Source organism: Nomascus leucogenys, chromosome 14, assembly GCF_006542625.1.
Source record: "Nomascus leucogenys isolate Asia chromosome 14, Asia_NLE_v1, whole genome shotgun sequence".
Classification (NCBI taxonomy): Eukaryota; Metazoa; Chordata; class Mammalia; order Primates; family Hylobatidae; genus Nomascus; species Nomascus leucogenys.
In genome coordinates, this window is record NC_044394.1 from 50,863,337 (window position 1) to 50,886,275 (window position 22,939).

General features: G+C 47.4%; 1 protein-coding gene and 1 pseudogene across 1 annotated transcript; one reads left to right on the forward strand and one right to left on the reverse strand.

The window, feature by feature from the left end:
- Positions 1 to 5,759: 5,759 nt before the first annotated feature.
- Positions 5,760 to 17,377, reverse strand: SSTR2 (somatostatin receptor 2). The gene is made up of 2 exons (XM_030828001.1): positions 17,097 to 17,377; positions 5,760 to 13,169 (listed from the first exon to the last, which is right to left on the reverse strand). Exon 2 carries the CDS (start codon positions 13,075 to 13,077, stop codon positions 11,968 to 11,970), a length of 1,110 nt encoding a protein of 369 aa, XP_030683861.1. The 5' UTR covers positions 13,078 to 13,169; positions 17,097 to 17,377; the 3' UTR covers positions 5,760 to 11,967.
- A 1,975-nt stretch (positions 17,378 to 19,352) lies between these two features.
- LOC100604862 lies at positions 19,353 to 19,676 on the forward strand (annotated as a pseudogene).
- The last annotated feature ends 3,263 nt before the right edge of the window (positions 19,677 to 22,939 follow it).

A 22,939-nucleotide genomic window follows, 5' to 3' on the forward strand; every position in this document is an offset into this window, starting at 1 on the left:
TGGTCATGCAATGTGGAGAAGTGGGTAAGAGTGCAGGTTCTGGCTGGGCGTGGTGGCTCACGCTTGTAATCCCAGCACTTCGGGAGGCCGAGGTGGGCGGATCACGAGGTCAGGAGATCGAGACCATCCTGGCTAACACGGTGAAACCCCATCTCTACTAAAAAATACAAAAAAATTAGCTGGGTGTGGTGGCGGGCGCCTGTAGTCCCAGCTACTTGGGAGGCTGAGGCAGGAGAATGGCGTGAACCCAGGAGGCAGAGGTTGCGGTGAGCCAAGATCGCGCCACTGCACTCCAGCCTGGGCGACAGAGCAAGACTCCGTCTCAAAAAAAAAAAAAAAGAGTGCAGGTTCTGGGCAAGTGATGCAAGTATGCTATGCCTCAGTTTGCTCATCTGTATAATGGGAATAAAAGTAGCACCTACTTCAGAGAGCTCTTATGGGAATTGAATGAGATGATGCATATTAAGAGCTTAGAATATGGCTTGGTACGTAGTGAACAATCAGCTAATTTTTTTCTGATGTTCGCGTCTAATTTACTCTAACTAAAGCAACTGGAAATTTGTTATGTTTTGGATTTGAGTGAAAGATGAGAAGATGGTAACAAGTTGGTTTTGGGGGCCTAATTTCTAAACTCTTGGAATTTGTCTATAGTCAGCTTTGCTGTCACTGAGACCTGGTGCATCTTTATGGCACTTTTAGGGCACTCCTTTGTCATCTGCTTGACGATGACTTAAACAGACATTCTGTTTAAACTAGGCTACAAAATCTGGAAGAAATCAGATGGGGCCATTAAAAATTAGTCTCTGTGGCTGGGTGTGGTGGCTCACACCTGTAATCCTGGCACTTTGAGAAGCCGAGGCGGGTGGATTTCCTGAGGTCAAGAGTTCGAGACCAGCCTGGCCAACATGGCAAAACCCGTCTCTACTGAAAATACAAAAAATTAGCCGGCATGGTAGCAGGTGCCTGTAATCCCAGCTACTTGGGAGGCTGAGGCAGGAGAATCACTGGAACCCAGGAGACGGAGGTTGCAGTGAACCGAGATTGTGCCACTGCACTCCAGCCTGGGCAACAGAGCAAAACACCGTCTTTAAAAAAAAATTCAGTCTGTGGACAAAGTGGGATTCACTAGTAGTTGCCAATTTTCAAGGTTTTTCTTTTGTTTTTTTTCTTTTGCTCTCAGACAGATGATAGCCAAGACCTTGGTAACATCTAGAAAAGACTTTGTAGGCTTTTTGTTGGGCTTAGAGTTTTAAAACAAATTGTGAAATTTTAAAGCCTATTTCTAGTTCAGGGCTTTAGGGAATTTGGAAAGTGTAGGTTATGTCACTTAGGACTCTGGCCCTCCTTCCTGAGCATGTAGGATATTTTTCAGAGACAGGGGACAGAGGTGAGTTCATGTAGCTGGCCTAATGAACAAACTTCGATCTGAGTCTCTTTGATTGAGAATACGATTTTGTGTGAAGATAGCTATAAAATGGTACACTTGTAAAGTTTTTAAAAAGTAAGTCACTAAAAAAACATTTGCTGCTTGTTTTCTAGGATTAGGATTATACAATCACTTTTAACAGCAAATAGGAAGGTAAATTCATCTGACAGAAATACAGCCAGTCACAAAGTCCCATTAGAAGGCAAATGCAGTTTTAACTGTTTTATCGAAATACTGGACATGCAGAGATGACATTAGTAAGAATAATCACATTCAAAAATACCATAATAATAATAATAATAAGCACGGTGGCTCATGCCTGTAATCCCAGCACTTTGGGAGGCTGAGGTGGGCGGATCACTTGACGTTAGACATTCGAGACCAGCCTGGCCAACACAGTGAAAACCCATCTCTACTAAAAATATAAAAATTAGCTGGGCATGGTGGCGCGTGCCTGTAATCCCAGCTACTGGGGAGGCAGGAGAATTGCTTGAACCTGGGAGGTAGAGGTTGCAGTGAGCCGAGATCACACCATTGCACTCCAGTCTGGGTGACAGAGCAAGACTCTGTCTCAAAAAAATAATAATAATAATAATAATAAAATTCTAGCTGTGGACCATGTGCACACTTATTCTTGACATGTTAAAACCATCAATCACATCACATAATTGAAACTGTTTTTGCAGTCAGGGCTGCTGAAGTCTTTTCCTAGATGTCCCAAGCTTCCTTGTCTCCATTTAGTCTTCAAAGACTGGGGTGATCTCAAAGGCTTCTCTGCACCACCCAAAAGGACAGAGCGGGGTGAGTGTGTGGGAGCCCTGTGGAAAGAGTGTTCAGTTTCCTTTGATCATGATTGATCTACTGTTTATAAAAATCCGCTGTTGTTTATGGGTGAGTGACAGCCAGAGAGTGATGGATAGATTAGCTATGAAATCCGGAGTAGGAAGGCTTCAGGAACAATGCGCTGTTCAGATTATACTTGCTTTAACGAGTTCTAAATGTCAGTCCCTGTACTCCACGCCCTGCTCTTTACTGATGAGATGGCTCTCAGGTTGTTGGACCCTTGAGTGGAGACTTTCCTGGGTCTTTCCCCTTGAATTGTCTGCTGCTACTTTTTTATTGGCAATCAGAGCTCGCATATGAGACCTCTGTGAGCTGGCTGAGCTGGCTGAGCTGGCTAAGCTGGCTGGTTGACCCCTCCAAGTTAATGGGAACCCTGTCTTAGCTGGCTGTTCTAACTAGGAGCCCTTTTCCCCTGCTCAGCTACATATTAAATTGTTTCTGTCAAAGGGCAGGCAAGACCAAAAGGAGGGAGAGATGGAGACAAAGAATGAGACCCGGCTCTGCTCCATCCACCCTGGGATGAAATGCCTTTGTTGACTCCTTTGAAATTGCTTCCCAACCGCATTTTATGAAAACAAAGTGTCCCTTTCGAGTTGTTTAAAGGAAATATTGTGGAAATCTCAAATGCCTCTTTAAAAGGGATTTTAAGGCCGAGGTGGGTGGATCACTTGAGTTCAGGCATTCAAGACCAGCCTGACCAACGTGGTGAAACCCTGTCTCTACTAAAATACAAAAATTAGCTGGGTGTGGTGGCACACTCCTGTAATCCCAGCTACTGGGAAGCTGAGACACGAGAATTGCTTGAACCCGGGAGGCGGAGGTTGCAGTGAGCCGAGATTGGCCATTGCACTCCAGCCTGGGCAACAGAGTGAGACTCCATCTCAAATTAATAAATAAAAATAAAAAGGCGTTTTAAATTTGTATCTTATTTTTATTTTTGTATTTTATTTTTAGAGACAGAGTCTCTATCACCCAGGTTGGAGTGCAATGGCGTAATCATGGATCGCTGCAGCCTCAACCTCCCAGGTTCAAGTTATCCTCTGCCTCAGCCTACCAAGCAGCTGAGACTACAGGTGTTCACCACTACAACCTGACTGATTAAAAATTTTTTTTTTTAGAGATGAGGGTTCTCTGTGTTGCCCAGGCTGGTCTCGAACTGCTAGGCTCAAGCAATCTTCCTGCCTTGGCTTTCCAAAGTGCTGAAGTTAAAATTTTAAATATAAACTATAAGGGGACATTGTTTTGAAAGACAGATCAAGGGCATAGTTAAAGGAAACAAACTCTAATTGCTAAATTTTAAATATGTGAGACTCATTGCTCAAAGGCAGCTGGTCTCCTGTCTTGACTTTGGTGAGAGCAAAGTGGGCCTCCACTGACCCTGACACTCGTTAAGGTGAAGCTGATCTCTGAAAACAGACGTCACTGCTGAGGCAGCCTGCCACATCAGTGCCTCACCTTGGTTCTTCTCCAGCAATTAACATTTACTTTATTCGTCCTTGAGGCAGGAAGGAAGCCCTCAAAATCCCAAACCCTCTAAATACCCATTTCCACGTCTGCCCAACATCCAGAACCATATTGCTGGTATCCAGCCAGATTTTGTGTCGGCTCAGCTGGACTAGAAATGTTCCATTTAAAACCAAGAAGCAATAGGTTTCCTGGGCTGCAAAGACAGACCTTCGAGGAGGCCACATGGTATGGCTGAAGTTGCATGTTCTGCTACCTTTGAGCTTGCAAACCCTTGGAGATAGGTGGTCACGTGAAGGTGCAGAGAAGAAAAGCGGAACAGCTGTGGTCTGTCATCTCCCGAGCCATCCACATGGGAGTTTGGAAGAGATGTTTAGGACAGGATTTTCATCTGCCAAAAGTGCTTAAGCTGAAGGCAAACAAAGTAAGTCTTCCTTCCACCCAAGCCTTTGCTCTGTGAGTGTCTAGCACGCTGGGCTGGCAGAACAGCTGAGACTAGGCTAGCTTTAATTAATCTTGAGAATGAACCCTGGAGATCAGACTTCTGTTCCTCAAAGGAAGATATAACAATACTCTCTTCTCCATCACACACTGGCTGATACTTAAGCAAACAAGATGAGCCAAGGTAGGTATCCCAAGCCACAGAAATGAACAAGCAGGACCAGGGACAAGGGGAGGGTTTCCTTTCTGTTTAAGAGACTCTTTTGCAGAGGTGTGCTCACGGGCCAGGAAGACAGCAGCCATTCATTTTCTCACTGGCAGAGTATCACAGCTTCCCCGTAGGGTTCAGCCTTGGATTTGTATTAAGAAGCATGGTCGGGGGGACCGGGGGAAGAAATGTCTGTTAAGATGCTGTCATTGATGAGACTCAACTTCAGAATTATTTTCAGTGATTTTTCTGTGAAGAAATTGTATCATTTTTCTTATGCAAAAATGTTGCCGTTAGCAGTACAAGTGCTTTATGCTGATGGACTGGTGGGGGTGATTTGTAGGAAACCATCACACTCTTTTGCCAACCCTTTTTGTTGTTGTTGAATTGAGGCAGGGACAGCTGGGCATGCTAGGCATGCAGTCTGTGATCTAGCATGGAATTCTCTGGGTAAAAAATTAGTTTATGCATAATCTCCTCCTCCCTATTATGGCAGCAGTCTAGAAAAAATGACTAACTGGCCAGGCGGGGTGGCTCACGCTTGTAATCCCAGCACTTCGAGAGGCCGAGGTAGGTGGATCACTTGGGGTCAGGAGTTTGAGACCAGCCTGGCCATCATGGTGAAACCCCGTCTCTACTAAAAATACAGAAAAAATTAGCCAGGCATGATGGCATGTGCCTGTAATCCCAGTTACTTGGGAGGCTTAGGCAGGTGAATCGCTTGGACCCGGGAGGTGGAGGTTGCAGTGAGCCAAGATCGCGCCACTGCACTCCAGCCTAGGCAAAAAAAGTGAAATTCTGTCTCAAAAAAAAAAAAAAAGACTAAATATCCCTAGATTTGAGATGAGTTAGTCAAATTATACTTATCACCCTCTGTTGAAATCTTCTGGAGAATCTCTACATCGAGGTCTTGCCAAGGCAATATAGGACGTATACTGTGTGTACACGTCACATACATGCCTCCCATGTACACATGTGCATCACGTGTGCCTAACATGTATGTGCATGAATATCACACACGTGAGCATGTCTTTCACATGTGTGGTACTTAAGCAAACAAGATGAGCAGAAGTAGACTGAGCCATGGAAATTGGCTGGAGCAGGGCAATGGACAAGGGGAGGGCATCATACATGTGAAGCATCACACACATGTTCTGTCGTGCCACCTATATGCATGTACATTACGTGTGTTTTTATGTGTGCACGTGCTTGGGAGCAAAAACTAGAGTGAAGGTACAAGTTGGGAACTTGGGAGCCTTGGAACACCATCCATGTCTCCTGAGAAGTGGGATGCTGGTTAATGTTGAGAAAGCCACCAAGCCTTGGTTATTGTATTAGTCCGTTCACGCTGCTAATAAAGACATACCCGAGATTGGGTAATTTACAAAGGAAAGAGGTTTAATTAACTCAAAGTTCAACATGGCTGGGGAGGCCTCAGGAAACTTACAATCATGGCAGAAGGGGAAGCAAACACGTCCTTCTTTGCATGGCAGCAAGGAGAAGTGCAGAGCGAAGGAGGGGGAAAGCCCCTTATAAATCCATCAGATCTCGTGAGAACTCACTCGCTATCACGAAAGCATGGCAGTAACCGCCCCCATGATTCAATTACCTCCCACTGGGTCCCTCCCATAACACCTGGGGATTATGGGAGCTGCAGTTCAAGATGAGATTTGGGTGGGGACACAGACAAACTGTATCAGTTATGTTACACGAGAACCATTTAGGTTTCTTGTTAAAAAATCATACCCATGAAAAAGATATCAGCGTACTCAGCAATGTATATATCCTCTTACGTGGGGACAGGAACCCTCCCAGGAACTGATAGCCCCGCCCACTGGGAGGGCAGAAGCAGCCTGGCTGCTCCCTGGCTGCACTTGCTGAGTTGACAGGTAGTCCCAGAGAGCTGGTCGTGGGTCTTCCTCTCTTAAGACTAGCAGATTTCCTTTGGGGTCCTTGGCAATGTATTCTTTGTAAGGATCTGGGATGACTGTGTCTCCCTCTGTGTCCAGGGCTAAAACAGTCTTATTTGGTGGCCCCCAGCAGCCCTTAGGACTGGGTTCATCCTGGTCTTCCCTTTCTGTCTTCAGTGACTCCCACTGCAAAGGGGCCTTGTCTATGGCTTAAGCAACTGGAGGCCCTGTCACTGAATAATTGGAGTGGACAAGGTTGTGGGGTGTCATTTCAGATTTCGTCGAAGGTGGCTTTGCATCATATTCCTTAACAGGCTTTTCTAAAAGGATAGGACAATTTTATCTCTAACCAGGACCTCTCTTTCCTGCTTCCAGGCCTAGCAGGATCAGGAAATGAACTTAGTATCCCCACTAGACACCAATATCTAAGCAAAGAGGTGTTCTTTCCCTGCGCCTCCCCCTAGCCCAGCCTGTCCAGGAAAGAGAGAGATGATGAAAAATTGGCTGAGTGCGGTGGCTCATGCCTGTAATCCCAACACTTTGGGACACTGAGGCAGGCAGATCACCTGAGGTCAAGAGTTCAAGACCTGCCTGGCCAACATGGCAAAAACCCATCTCCACTAAAAATACAAAAATTAGCTGGGCGTGGTGGCACATGCCTATAATCCCTGCTACTTGGGAGGCTGAGGCAGGAGAATCACTTCAACCCGGGAGGCAGAGGTTGCAGTGAGCCAAGATCGCCACTGCACTCCAGCCTGGGTGAAAAAGCGAAACTCCATCTCAAAAAAAAAAAAAAAAAAAAAAAAAAAAAAAAAAAAAAAAAAATTAGAGACTGCCCATGGCAATGTTCCCAGAAATTCACATATTAAAAGCAAAACAAGCACTTAGGTAAAGGTTTACTTTGACAGAATGTTTGATGGGAAATTTAGTGTTTTTGAATTTGGCAAAAACGTGGATGAGACAAGTGATTGATTGTCGTTACTGTAAGTTCCACTGCTTGGCTTGCCAGCTATTGGGATTCTTAGAATGATACGCATTTTGGAAACACTAATCAGATCTTCCCAACCATCTATGGAGACTTTTGATATTTCTCTTGCCGCCTTTCTTTCTTTCTTTTTTGACTGCTTAAAGAATTTTTATTAAAGCAAGAATTTTACAATCCAAATTACGTTTCCCTGCTCAGTTATCAATTCTGTTACTTAAAACAGAACTGATATTTTGAGCTGTTCTACAGTAAAGAATTACAAAATTAAAGAAAGGAATGCTTTAAATTTTTGTACTTTGCTGAAAATTCTTTTCCCCAGGGTCTATAAAACATTAATTTGTTTTTATATTTTACTATTTTTATGGGTTTTTGTTGTTGTTGTTTTTAAATCAACAGGTAACCTAAGACGAGTATTATGTTTGCTAGATCTTCAGCCACTGTTCTTTAGCAAGGCCAGAGGTCATGTGTGCCTTACACTGTAACTTTACTGTCTTCATTGAATAGTCACATTCAGAGCTGATCAGGAATATGAATCTTTTTTTCTTTTTTTTTTTTTTTTAAAGAGACAGGGTCTCACCATATTGCCCAGGCTAGTCTCAAAATCCTGGGCTCAAGCGATTCCCCAGCCTCGGCCTCTCAAAGTGCTGAGATCACAGGTATGAGCCACCATCCCCAGCCCGGAACATGTATTTTAACAGTCCTTTGCTTCCTACCTGTCTCTGTGATCAGCCTGTGCACTTTTCCAGCATGGTGCTCCTCATCTAGGGCGGCTGGGGCTGTGAGTTTCGGCAAGAAACACTTGTATTCCGTCATGGAGAGAAGGTTAAATTTGTGTAAGCAAATAGACTCCAGTTCACTGCCAGGTCTAGAAGCCCCATCCACCAGCCCACATGTTCCTCTCTGCATGCCATTTTATTCTCCAATGTCCCTCTGCCATGCTATGGTATGAACCCACTTAAGTTTCTTTTTCTTCTTCTTCTTTCTTTCTTTCTTTATTTTTTTTGAGACGGAATCTGGCTCTGTCACCCAGGCTGAAGTGCAGTGGCGTGATCTTGGCTCACTGCAACCTCCGCCTCCCGGGTTCAAGCGATTCTCCTGCCTCAGCCTCCCAAGTAGCTGGGATTATAGGCGCACACTACCAGACCCGGCTAATTTTTGTATTCTTAGTAGAGACAGGGTTTCTCCATGTTGGCCAGGCTGGTCTTGAACTCCTGACCTCAGGTAATCCGCCCGCCTCAGCCCCCCAAAGTGCTGGGATTACAGGCATGAGCCACCGTGCCCAGCCCTGCTAAAGCTTCATCTACACGTCCAATATTACCCAACTCTGTTACTGAAACACAAGCTAACATCATTCAACATAGGCCACAATATCATATTATTTTTCCCAATATCTTTTTCACTGAGTCCGGTTAGGTTTAATCAGCACTTAACTACCCATGCTAATGACAGGTAAGTAGCAGCTTGCATAACCCAAGTGATCAGATATTCTGAAATCAATCGGGTGCATTACTTTTTATTCCCTCCCAGCACCCAGCAGATCTGTCTTCATCATTAAATATGGAATGGAGACTAAAATTTTTGAATTAAAATGATGTTAAGCTTTAAATTAGCATGTCGATTCTCTCTTTTAGATAAAAGAAAACCAGAGAGCAAGTTATCTTTGAAACAGATACTTCAAAAAGTGGAGAATAGCTTTCCCTATGGCAGAAACCTGTGTATTTGGATGGAATTATAGCATCAGACTTAAAGGCCTGTCTTTTAGCCTTAGAATGGTCATCCTGCTCATGAAGACCCACAGATGCCTGGGTCTGCATTTCATTTTCAGGTTACAGGTGGCTGCTTTGGACTCTGGCCTCCCTGCAGGCAGTTTCTCTGGTTGCAGGGTCATGAGTACTGTAGAATTAGTCTTTTTTGTTTTGTTTTGTTTTGAGATGAAGTTTCGCTCTTGTTGCCCAGGCTGGAGTGCAATGGTACGATCTCAGCTCACTGCAATCCCTGCCTCCTGGGTTCAAGCCATTCTCCTGTCTCAGTCTCCTGAGTAGCTGGGATTACAGGCACTCACCACCACACCTGGCTGATTTTTTGTATTTTTAGTAGAGACGAGGTTTCACCATGTTGACCCGGCTGGTCTTGAACTCTTGACCTCAGGCAATGCACCCACCTCGGCCTCCCAAAGTGCTGGGATTACAGTCATAAGCCACCACTCCCAGCCTGTAGAATTAGTCTTCTGTGCCTTGAAATTATTTCTACCAATTCTTGGTCCCTTGGAATCATTTCCCTAAAACTCAGCATTTATTCAAGGACCCTGGAACATCTCATATTATAATAATTGTGAAGTTAGGTCTAAAGCATCTTCTTCCAAATCTTTGCTTGTTTTTATTTAAAAAAAAAAAAAAGTCACACTTCGCTAAACATGGCTGCTAGGAAGCCCTGAGCTGAACTTACATTTGACCTTACTTTTACTAATGGTGTGGGATTTTACTGCATGCAATTTCTGCAGCAACTTTTTCTATAGTCTTGTTTTATAGCTGTACCTCTTTTTATTTTTGTATAGATTTATCTATCCAAAATCTTATTGAACATATTTTTCTGAGCCACAGGAAGTACTTTTGGGAATGAGTTGGTGTGAATTTATACAGAACAAAAGCAGCACATTAAGCAGGACACCCACAGGTGGAACGCTTAGTCACTCCCACTGGCCAACAGCGTTTGCTTAGGGAGCCAGAAGAGGAAAGCTAATTGAAAAATATGGTAAAATCTATGTGTGAGATGCTGAGTGATGCTCTCAGACAAAACCCAAAGATGATGACATCCTTGCAGACACCCAGGTGTGCATTTCTTCATACTCTAGAAAATGATCAGTTAACGAAATGGATATTGTCTCTTTTCTTATCGCTTATAAATGTCAGTTTGGGGAACAAAAAAAATGCCACTTTATGGTGTGAAGTGCCTGTCTACAATAGTCCTTGCAGAGTGGTTCAGAGTCCATGGCATTAAAGATATGACAGTTACTGTGTATACAGTCAGCGGGGAAGGTGGCACAGCAGTATCTACGAGTGATGGGGCCCCACCAACACTCACACCGCACCCCCCCGCACGCTGCATATTCATTGGCAGGTGAGGGTGCTTTTGTTTTATGAACAATGTCCTCTGGTCTTTAGTAGGCATTGTGGTTCTCTTTTTTTTTTTTTTTTTTTTTTGAGACTGAGTTTTGCTCTTATTGCCCAGGCTGGAGTGCAGTGGCACAATCTCAGCTTACTGCAACCTCCACCTCCCGAGTTCAAGTGATTCTCCTGCCTCAGCCTCCCGAGCAGCTGGGATTACAGGCACGTGCCACCATGCCCAGCTAATTTATATATTTTTAGTAGAGACAGGGTTTCACCATGTTGGCCAGGCTGGTCTCGAACTCCTGATCTCGGGTGATCCACCCACCTCGGCCTCCCAAAGTGCTGGGATTACAGGCGTGAGCCACCGTGCCTGGCCACGCATTGTGGTTTTCTTAATGCCCAGCTTTGTATGAAGTCCTCTAAAATCCCCTTTGAGGAGTCGTTGAATTACATTTCCATTTTCTTTCATTAGGAAGCTATATCTGGCCTGAAAAATAAAAACAATTTTATGGTTTCTCATAAAGGTGTAATTTTGCTTCACTCTTATTCACTTATTTTCACGATGGAGAGAATGAAATTGTTTCCCCACGGGAATCATAGTCCATTTTTTGCCATTCATGTTAGTTATTCTCCCCCCTCATAGCTCCCTAAGAAAAACTAAAGCAATTTGAAAAGAAAAAAATGCAATCTTATAATAAAGTTGGCTTTGTCTTGATAAATACAATGATGGATGACTACAACCACTTAGGTCCTTTTGGGCAAATGAATAATTCTCTGACTATATCTGAGAAGTGGAAACACGTGAATTTATGTTCTGGTTCTTCAAATATCTTCTCCCTTTCGCCTCTTACATTGACCTCACTTGCCGGAAATTAATGAAGCAAATCCCCAAGGGCAGAGGCTAGAAGGTTTGTGAGGCTTGAAGCTTATACGACGGTCCTCTTTAAGAAAAACAATACAAAAATATCTTACTTTCACAATTTTTTACAAAAACATGATCACATGAACATACTGCCCAAGTCCCTCCTGGGCCTTGGAAAGGCCCGTGCAAGAGAGATCCCTGAAGCTTGAATTTTACTGGCTTCACGGTAAGTCCATTTCTGCGGGCACTGTATTGTGGCAAATGTCCATCTACACTATGCACACTCGAATTTGCTTCTTGTGTATGTGAACACGGGAACGTAGGTAATGCCTATACAGAGAATAAATAGGAATATACAAGTATAAATATAAAAACACAAGATTACATATTGAGTTTTAAATACACAAACACACAGATACTTATTTTTTTCTATTTTTGTTGTTTCTAAAGATCATATCCAGGCATGATCCCTCTTCTCCAGACTTTGAGTTGTCTACCTGCATTTCAATGTTCGCTTGAAGGGGGAGGTAATCAATTTAGCACATTATCATTCAATCAGACAAGCTGACTCAAACACTGTTCTCTGAATTGGACTCCTGCTGAGCAATCCTCTATTCTCGAAGCCAGGTGTGAGGGGGGGGAGGAAGGCAGCCGGTGCGGGTAGGGAGCCCATTGCCAGTAGACAGAGCATGGCTTGGTTTTTTCCCACCCCCCAAGCAGTTCAGATACTGGTTTGGAGGTCTCCATTGAGGAGGGTCCTCTGGGTCTCCGTGGTCTCATTCAGCCGGGATTTGTCCTGCTTACTGTCACTCCGCTCCCCATCATCTGTGCCGCTCACCTTGACCAAGCAGAGGACATTCTGGAAGCTCTTCTTGAAGTTGTCAGACAAGAAGGCATATAGGATAGGGTTGGCACAGCTGTTAGCATAGGTGAGGACCACCACAAAGTCAAACATGCCTTTAAGGGCTGGGGTGGGGCTGATGGCCATGGAGACGGAAGAAACGTTGAATATGTAGAAGGGAAGCCAGCAGAAGATGAAGACAGCCACCACGATGGACACCATTCGGGTGACCTTCTTCTCAGACTTCTTCCTCTTGGAGGAGCCCACTCGGATTCCAGAGGACTTCACCTTGATGATAATGAACAGGTAGCAAAGACAGATGATGGTGAGGGGTACCAGGAACCCCAGAATGAAAGTGTAGATGATGAACCCTGTGTACCAAGCTCCAGATTCACCTGGCCAGTTGATGGTGCAGCTGCTTCTCCCCCACTGGTTGCTTCGGAGCCCAGCATATATCATGATGGGCAAGATGACCAGCAGAGAGACTCCCCACACAGCCATGGTGATCATCTTGGCCGTCCGGGGTCTCCTCCACTTGGCTGACTTGATGGGGTGGACCACAGCCAGGTATCGGTCGATGCTCATGACTGTCAAGCAGAAGATGCTGGTGAACTGATTGATGCCATCCACAGTCATGACCACCCGGCAAATGGCCTTGCCAAAGGGCCAGTGGACCAGAGCCACCTGCATAGCCAAGAAAGGCAGACCCAGCATGAAGAGCTCATCTGCAATGGCCAGGTTGAGGATATAAATGTTGGTGATGGTCTTCATCTTGGCATAGCGGAGGATGACGTAAATGACAAGTGTGTTGCCACACAACCCAATGATGCAGACCACAAAATAGATGAATGTGAGGACTGCATTGCTCGTCAGGTCATAGTATGGCTCTGTCTGGTTTGAGGTGTTGGTTGACACCACAGAGCCATTGAGGTCAAATGGAATGGATAGCCATGTGTGGCTTCCATTGAGTGGCTCATCCGCAATGTCCATGGCTGCTTTTCAGTCTTAGGCTAGTTCCAGCCAGCCCAGAGATCTTATTCTCACCATAATGGACCCTGGAGGCCAAGGATCCAGTGTGACATCTGGAAGGAAGAAAGGAAGATTGGCCCGTCGGTCACAAGCTGTTTAAACTCTCACCAAATTTACACATTTCTGGTGTAGCCTCTCAGACACACTCTTAAATTGAAAAATGCATTATCTTTCTGCATCAGCATTAAGCTCTAGAGTTCCTCATGAGTGTGCAGACTTTTTGAGTTAGTAGGGAAGGGTTTGGTTTCAGCCATCATCTGCTGACGCACATGTGGGGGAGGGCTGTGGCTTCAAAAAGCACATACTTTGACCCCTAAGAAGTTGACTGATCTAAACTGCAGAAAGGCAGAGCTTGGAGAAGTTCAGCGCCTGACCTCAGAAGGGTCTGACACTGACATTCCTGAACTCTTCCCTACCAAGAAATCTATGCTGACTTGCTGACCGCCTTGGAGTCTTTCCGTTCTGAAAATGCCATAGTGGAAAAACCCAGACTCTAGAGGTAGAACAAACCGGGTTCCACTGCTGAGCCCGTGTGACCACATGCCTGGTCCTTAATGGTTCTGACTCTTATTTGTTCACATGGGGGTGTCATGAAGATTAAATGATGGAATGTACGTGAAAACGCCTAGCCTTGCGTTGGGCTCATAATGGGAACCTCGTAAGTGCTGTTTCCCCCCATGTTTTCCTCTACCATCTCATTATCTCTGATTTATTGAAATCTACCTACGTGGTGAACCAATTTATAGTCTTCAGTATTAAAAATAAAAGTCTGGTTTGCTTTCATTTTTGAAATGTAGGCTTCAGTTTATTTTTTGTTTTTCTTCTATTTTTGTTTTCCAATACCTAATGCTTGACTTCCTCAAGAGCTCTTTCCCAAAGTCCCTAAGGGGATGCTGCTCCCAAGTGCTGTAACACCCCAGAGAATTTGCCTGCCATTTTCTAATTAAGGACAAAAACGGGAAGCAGGTGTGGGACACAAGCTCTTTCACAGAAGTAAGCAGAAGGCTTCCATTCACACTCACGATTCCCTTGATCTCCCCAACTGTCCTAGGTGGTAGGGATAATTACCCCCATTTTAGAGATGTGGAAACTGAGTCTTAGAGAGTTTAAAGAGCTCACTCCATTCTCTTGTACATAATTGGTGGAGCTGGGATGTGAACACAGGCCACCTGGCCCCAAGTCTTTTGCACGTCTCAAGGCATCCCCTCTGCTCCTCAGTGGCCTAGAGACCAAATGGCTGATAACTGGGCTTTGGTTTGAAGCAACTGACTCCTGTGTTACTTCCTTGCTGAGAAAATAATTGGAGCACTATTGGCTTGGCTTAAGATCTAAAACAATAGTTAATCCCATAATTAAATGATTGATATACAGCCATTCAAAAAATATCACAGGGGTGGGCGGGGGAGAGGAGGCTTCTTTGTGCTGACAGCAGGGATGTAGAAATGAACAAACTTGGCTAGTGCCCTCTAGAAGGTGATAATTTAAAAGGGGAGATAGGAAAGGAAGCCAGCCCATATAGGGTAGGCATTGATGAGAGATAAACAAAGGACTTAAGAATGCCATCCTTTCCTGGGGGACTCAGAGGAGGCTTCCAAAGAAATGTTTGAGCTGGGTCTTGGGTATATGAAGAGTGAAGCAGGAGGACAGCAAAGAGGCCAATCTAGGAAGAGGCGAGATGTTCAAAGGGTGGTGTGTTCAGCAGAGTGGGACTAATTCACTTGGCTGACACATTTCCCCTGAGCTAGGTACTTTTCCTGGTGCCTGGGTATAGATGGAAGATTACTTTTTAATCCTTGGAAAGACTGCAGATGAGTTAAAGGAGACTTGGCCAGCAACAAGTACTTGAGGATCCTTGCTCACCTTTGCCTCTGATTGATTCTGAACTGCCAGGTGCATTGCTCGTTCCTTCTGTGTTCATTTCCCTACCACACAACTGTCTGTGAAGTGAGATCTGGGCTTTGTGGCTGACTATTTTGTGAAGTATTTGAGGCGCCTGGAATTTCATGTCTGCATTGGGTAAAAAAGCATAGACCGGCAGCAATTAAAACAGAAGCTGTACAGAAACTGTGGTTAGTATCCCTGGATTGACTTGGGTGGTTTCATTATCATTTCTAACCATCAGTTAGTTGGTTTAATTCTACAGAGCCAGAATCCTATTCAAGCTGCCTGCAATTAGAGTGTACCTTATCATGGGGATTTACAGGGGCCCATCTAAACATGAATGGTCACACTCCAGTGTCTGAGTAACATGGAATTCCCCTGGGCCGGCAGGGCCCCTCTCTAAGAGTTTTTGGGCTAGGAACCACGATGGTGCAGGGAGTAAGAGGGAGGGTTGAGTGTTGCTTTCCAGCCCTAACTCGGTCATTTTAACTGGAGTTTCACTCAACAGGACAGAATTGCTTAATGGTAGCAACAGACAGGGTTCAGAGTCTTGGTGAAGGTGGTGGAGGTGGGAGGCTGGGGAGCCGGTTGAGAGTGGGAAGACTCCTCTAAGCAAGAAATGAGCTTAAATCATGGGGAGTCTTATTTAACAAAGAAGTCAGCCGCTTAAGGTCTTCCAGAGACTTCTGCTTCATTTTTGTTTCAGAGAAAGAATATTCCAATGCCAGGCAGCCAATTCTAGTTGAATTGTGGTTAAATTAAATGCACAAGGAAGTTTCGTTTTCTGCATTCTTTGTTTTTCCAGCCCAAGAATTGTTAGATGCTGGAAACGGCTAGTGGTTGGTTTCCTCTGAACCATGTCCAGGCTCTGTAGAGAGGAGGGTGAGAATGGTCTCACGCACCTGCCCCCACTCCTCCCTTTTACATAGGGGCTGTGGTTACCAGCCCAAGAAATGAGTGTTGGGATGGCGACCAGACATCAGGGGAGGTCCTAAACCCTACTCAGCTTCAGTTTCTCCTCTCCCCATTATCTTTCCCGCATTCACTTCCCACCCCCGCCCCCTCCCCGCGCCTCCCTCGGGGCCTGCAGAACCCGGCTTGGTCTCTGCGCGGCTAGAGCGAGAGCCCCCACTGGCAGGGTGACAAAAGCCCCTGAGGGCCACCGCGGCGCGTGAGCGCCTGGGAAAAGCCGGGGCGGTGCTGGCCTACGGGGTTGAGAAATGGAGGGGCGAGTGTCAGGACCGCGGAGCCGGTGCTCCCGGCTGGCACAGAAAGTCCTCCTCCTGGCCATCCAACTCGATCCTCAGAGCAAGGGTTACCCAAAGAACTCTGTGCCATTTCCAGGAAGACGAGGCAAGAGCGGAGATTGTGGCGCCAGCACGCCCAGTATAGAAACGCAGAGCAGGGGTGCTAGGGGTGGGGGGGCGCTGAGGACAGAGACATCGGGGCGCAGAAAACAGTCGCTTGGGGGACTTGGCCAGCGGCTTTTGGGCACGGGCTATGCAGTGGTTTGTTCTCTCCAAACCTAGACAAACTGTCCTTTCTGTCCCGAGGTGGGGGACGGAGACGGATCCTAGATCGTTCAGCGTCTGTCTCCCCGGCCGGGCGATGAAGAACAGGAGAGAAGCTCCTCTTTCTCCGCTCTGCGCCCGCCGCCTGCCTCTGGCAGGCTCCGATCTCCGGGTGCGCTCCCGCAGGAGCCCAGCTGGCACCTCACGGCCTCGCTCCCCTCGCGCCAGGTCTCTTTTGCAGGGGGCTGGGAGAGAAGTTGTCACCCGTCGTAGCTACCACCTGAAATCTCGGGCTAAAGGGCACACGCCACGCACACGGGCATGAGGCTGCGAGGACACGTCCGTTCCAGCACACTCTACCCACAGCCCCCTTACTCAGGCAGGGGTACCCGTTGTGGTTCATTCCTACTACAATCACCCCAAAAGGCACATGAGCGGAGAATCACGCACCGGGACCTAAGCTCAGGCACTCGGATGGGCACACCACCATCAGCGTAGATGCACACAGGTGCCCAAGTGCGCTTCTCGCTCCCTCCATCTCTCTTACACACACACACACACACACACACACACACACACACCCCTCACCTTTGCTTTTCCGCTGCAATCCGCTAGCTCCGGTCTCTGACACCCAGCGGCTGTCCCCGAGCCAGCTGGGCGCCGGGTCGCACAGCAGCTTGGCTAGCGCCTGGCGCCGGACGTTTGGGGTTCCTGGCTCCTCGACCCTCTTGTGCCGGCTCCCTCTAGCCCCTCGCCCGTAGAGAGCTCCCCTCGCCCGCAGAACCCCGGCGCCAAGCCTCAGACTGGGGCTCTGGGCGCTGGTGGTCTTGCGCGCCCGCGCGCGCATGGGTGGCTGCGCCGCTTGGACTGGCCCAGCCAGCCCGGGCCCCTCGGCACATTTCCCCACGCCCCCCGTCCCGCTACGTCACAGCAGCTTCGCTCCGCCCCCCCAACCCCTCCTCCCGGGTCCTGTAGAAGGACAAGGGTGAGACCGGCTGAAAAGCCTGCGGGTGGCCGCAGGCAGAGCTTACAGACAGCCGGGGAGCGGGGAGAGAGGGGACCCGCCTGCGGGGGCGTAAAAGGTTAAGGGTTTTCGGTCTCCTCAAGACATGGCAAGGACAAGCGCTATTTTCCCTCTGATTTCACAGAATAGATTCCCTTCCACCCAGTATATTCTAGGCAGCTGGAGTGGCGGCCGGGGTGACCCAGACTTACACGGGGACCTCTGTGATTTCCTTAGCCAGACAAGTTAGCAAAGCTGTGTTTACCGTGGGCCAGCCCCGGGCGCAGGGCGCAGGGCGCAGGGCCAGGCTAAGGGTAGGGAGAAAAAGGGCTCAGGGGACAGCGCTTCTCCATGCAGTTCCCAATGAGCGCAGGGCGTGTAAACCCGCACCTGGAGTCCAAGATTCAGTCCTAGGAGCCATCAGAGGGCCAGTGGAGGTCGACTAGTCCCAGCTGTCCCTGCGTCCCACAGCTTGGAGGTGCAGCGGCCATACAGGTGGTCCTCTTGCTGTAGCCACGTCAGGCAGCACCTGCTGGTCTGACCCAGCACAGTCTCTCCTACATGCTGTGAGGGAGCAAAGGGGAACAGGCAAGAAGTGGGAGTCGCATGGAGTTGGAGCTGTTTACTTTTGACTGTGATGATTCAGCCTCTTTTCCAATAATTTAATAAGTCATAATCAATCCTGCAGCCTCCCCTTCCTCACCCTCCTCCAAGTACATACACACACACACACACACACACACACACACACACACACACACACCATCCTCAGCACAGTTTTAGAGGATGTGAAAACAGAAAGCAAACCCCGTTACCTTTCTCTGTGAGCTGAGCGGCCTTGATTTGTCCGTCCTATTATTTGATTTCCAATTCACCAGGGAAAAGTAAGTCCAGAAGCTGTGTGGCAGGTGGGGTGAGCCCTAGAGATAAATGAGTGACATGGGAAAGGAACCACCAGGTACAGCAGCAGCCAGCTCTCTCTTCTATCTGGGCCAAACTGTATCTTGGGGTACCCACTGTGAGATGGGGATCAGGAGTTTCCATCTCTCTCTGAGACGTTGGTCATGATAGGGCTTAAATCTTGGCATCCTGGAGCTCAGGGCGAGATGGAAATTGAGCTGCAATTGCCTTAAGTTCCAGGAGTCAATCTGGGAGCCAGCATCTCTTTTAGACATGTGCATGCAAGTAGAAGGGCTGGGGTGGGTAGCTCACTAGAAGAGGGCTGTGTCTGCTCACCGTTAGTGGGAAGAGGGAGAGGCAGAGAGGTAATAATATCAGGAGGGCATCGTGGAATTGCACTCAGGGGAACTCGGCATTCTCTGGCCACACAGTTGCTACAATGCCTGTTGTCACCTCCAGTTTAAAACCAGTAACCTGACTGGTTTCCAGGAAAAGAAGGAAGAGCCAGGAAGTGCCCACTCTGCTCTCAAATTCCTTTCCTTTGTACTATGTTATCTCTTAAAAGTTCTGAAACTGTTAATACCAGATTTATGCGCCGGGCGCGGTGGCTCACGCTTGTAATCCCAGCACTTTGGGAGGCCGAGGCGGGCGGATCACGAGTTCAGGAGATCGAGACCACGGCGAAACCCCGTCTCTACTAAAAATACAAAAAAATTAGCCAGGCGTGGTGGCGGGCGCCTGTAGTCCCAGCTACTCGGAGAGGCTGAGGCAGGAGAATGGCGTGAACCCGGGAGGCGGAGCTTGCAGTGAGCCGAGATTGCGCCACTGCACTCCAGCCTGGGCGACAGAGCGAGACTCTGTCTCAAAAAAAAAAAAAAAAAAAAAAAAACCAGATTTATGTTTCATTAAAAAAAAATAACTGGAGCCAGCGGAGTCAGATGATGCTGCTGTTCCACCCTGGCTGCAGGGACGGGCTGATCGTGGAGGAGGGACAGCGCTGCCACCGCTTCGCCTGCAACACGTGCCTCTGTGTGCACTTCACCCACAAGGTAACAAATTGGAAGTACTCAAAGCTGAAAGAAGTGGATGATGGGCTTGGGGGAGCAGCTGCCTGGGAGGATGTTGACTCTACTGCAGAGCCATGTCCTAAATGAGAACCTCCTTGTGCTTACTACATGTAGCTTCAGACCCGCTCTGCAGATGAGCCAAAGACCACCTTCTACCAGTGCTGCAGGGCTCAGTGTGGACACCACTGGAGGGATTAGGGCAAGGACGGCCCAGCTGCCTGAGCGTCTGCTTACCTCCGGGTAGATGCTCAGCTGGGAATATGAATTGTGTGTCCTGAGGGTCTTTGCTGGTGTGGTGGAAAGCTAACCCTTTTAAGGTGAAGAGTCAGGGTGTCAGGAAATGTGGCCTATCTGCCAGTCAGAGCGGATGAAGTCATTGATGTCCAGGGAGTTTTTCTGTGTGGGGAGGGGCCCATAACTAAGTATGCTCTGTTTGAAGTCCTGTTCGTTCGTTCGTTCGTTCTTTCTTTCTTTCTTTCTTTCTTTCTTTCTTTCTTTCCTTTCCTTTCCTTTCCTTTCCTTTCTTCTCTCTCTCTTTCTTTCTCTCCTTCCTTCCTACCTTGTTTCTTTTTGGAGACGGAGTCTCACTCTGTCGCCCAGGCTGGAGTGCAGTGGCGCGATCTTAGCTCACTGCAAGCTCCACCTCCCAGGTTCACACCATTCTCCTGCCTCAGTCTCCTGAGTAGCTGGGGCTACAGGCGCCTGCCACCACGCCTGGCTAATTTTTGTAGTTTTAGTAGAGATGGGGTTTCACTGTGTTACCCAGTATGATCTCGATCTCCTGACCTCATGATTCACCCACCTCGGCCTCCCAAAGTGCTGCGATTACAGGCATGAGCCACCATGCCTGACCTCTTTTTTTTTTTTTTTCTGAGATGGAGTTTTGCTCTTTTTGCCCAGGCTGGAGTGCAGTGGTGCCATCTTGACCCACTGCAACCTCCACCTCCCAGGTTCAAGCGATTCTTGTACCTCAGCGTCCCGAGTAGCTGGGATTACAGGTGTGTGCCACCATGCCCTGCTAAGTTTTGTATTTTTAGTAGAGACGGGGTTTCACTATGTTGCCCAGGCTAGTCTCAAACTCCTGACCTCAAGTGATGCACCCGCCTCGGGCTCCCAAAGTGCTGGGATTACAGGCGTGAGCCACCATGCCTGGCCTAATTTTCATTTTTTTGAGACGGAGTCTCACTCTGTTGTCCAAGCTGGAGTGCAGTGGCGTGATGTCAGCTCACAGCAACCTCTGCCTCCCAGGCTCAAGTGATTCTGCTGCCTCAGCCTCCCGAGTAGCTGGGACTCCAGGCGGGTGCCACCATGCCTGGCTAATTTTCGTAATTTTAGTAGAGGCAGGGTTTCACCCTGTAGGCCAGGCTGGTCTTGAACTCCTAACTTCAGGTAATCGCCCACCTCAGCCTCCTGAATAGGCTGAATAATCCCAAAGTGCTGGGATTACAGGTGTGAGCCACCACATGTAGCCCTGTATGCTCTTTAATGTGGATGACCAAATAAAGCAACATTCCCCTCCATGCACTTTCCTTGTCAAGCTTTCCCCTCCTTATCAGATAGGGCAGACCCAGCCTGGAGAAAGTACTGATGCACCCACATTAGGCACACCTGTCTTACTGCAGCTGGCTGAGTGGGCTCTGAACAACACTGACCTTGACAGCAGAAATGTGTCATCTAGGATGATTGTTGATTTTGTCCAGAAAATGTATGCCTCCTCTCTTCTCCCCTCCCCACCTTCGAAGGCCTCCAAAGAGCTGTTTGGGCTGCCACCGGCACTCAGGGGCCAACCTCAAGTTCCTATTCCACCTTTGGCTCCGCCAGGCTATTTTGACTCTGTCTCCATCTGCTGAATGAAGTCTGAGCTGTAATCCACGTGGGGCTACCTCTTCTTCCTCTGCAGCTTGGCTAGTAACTAAGTAACAAAACCTTGAGCCAGAAAAATAGAGGGGTTGGGGAGGAGATAACCTTCCAACTGGCTTGTTTGATATCTTTAAAGCAATTAAATAGCACCCTTCCCTCTGTCAGCAGTTATCAGAGAGACAATAGGTGGCAGGAAATAAAGAAAAGCAGGAGGACAAAGGGCCAGGCCAGTATCCAGCCCCTTCCATGGGGAGGGGCTGCTCGGTTCACTCTTGCCAAGAGAAGTTCATAGTCTAGGAGCTCCAGAGGGAAGACACAACTCCCAAATAGGTCATTATGTCTCTAAGTGGCTTAATAAATTAAATGGGGGAAATTGTTAGTTTGCAATCAATTTGGTGAAAGTAAGTGTTGCAATTAAGCCTGGAGGAAAGCAAGAGAGCCCTGAGGGGAGGATTGGATGTGTTTGGGAGTGTTAGATACCAATCTGAGCATCCGTTGTGGTTTTTATCATCTTTATGGGAATGCCAGGGTGAGGTCTGCCATTTCTATTGATGAGAAAAGAGCAATGCTCCTGCCGTGGAAAACATCAGATGTCCGGTGGTTTGAGGGGGCGGGGGAGAAGATACTTGGCATGGTGATCGTAGTACCTTGGCTTCCTGGGACACTCCTGTTTTTAGCTGTTCTTTCCCTTGTCCCCCACAAACCATCCGCATTTTACGAAAATGGAATTGTCAGCATGTAAAAGCCTTTCTGATACCATGGGTCCTGATGTTTAGTTTGAAAAATATAGAATATAGTCACCATATCACTGTTTAAAAATTTGAGGGCCGGGCGCAGTGGCTCATGCCTGTAATCCCAGCATTTTGAGAGGCTGAGGAAGGAGGATCACTTGAGCCCAGGAGTTTGAGACCATCCTGGGCAATATAGTGAGACCTCATCTCTACAAAAAAAAAAAAAAATTATCCAAGCGTGGTGGTGCACACCTGTAGTTCCAGCTACTTGAGGGGCTGAGATGGGAGGATCTCGTTAGCTTGAGAGGTGGAGGTTGTAGTGAGCCAAGATCACGTCACTACACTCCCGCCTGGGTGACAGAGCAAGACCCTGTTTCAAAAAAAAAAAAAAAAAAGGAGGTTGGTGGGGGGCATTTGGCATAGTTGATTTAATAGTCTCTTCAAATACACAAAGAATTCGAATAAGGATCTTTCCTCCTCTCTCTCTCCCCTAGCCCTCAACAGCTATGAGTCTGGCATGGCGTGTCACCATTTTTCTCTATTAGCAACCTCGACCCTCAGGGAATACATTGGCCAAGTGAGTGAGTAGGCATTAGAAGCTCTTTGGAAACCACCCCCAAACAAGTCTAGAATCAGGAATCGTGGTTAGAAGACACTGTGCTCTAGCTAGGATTCCCTTTTTTTCTTCTCTCCCCCATTTTGGCCAAAATGCATATAGACATAAAATCCTGGAGCCAGAAGGGTCCTTAGACATTCTCAGGTTTATAGCCTACATCCCATAATTATCCAAGTAAAGATACCAGGCTCAGAGAGGACAGGTAACTTGACCAAGGCCACCCAGCAAGGGAGTGGCAAAGTCAAGAGTCAAAT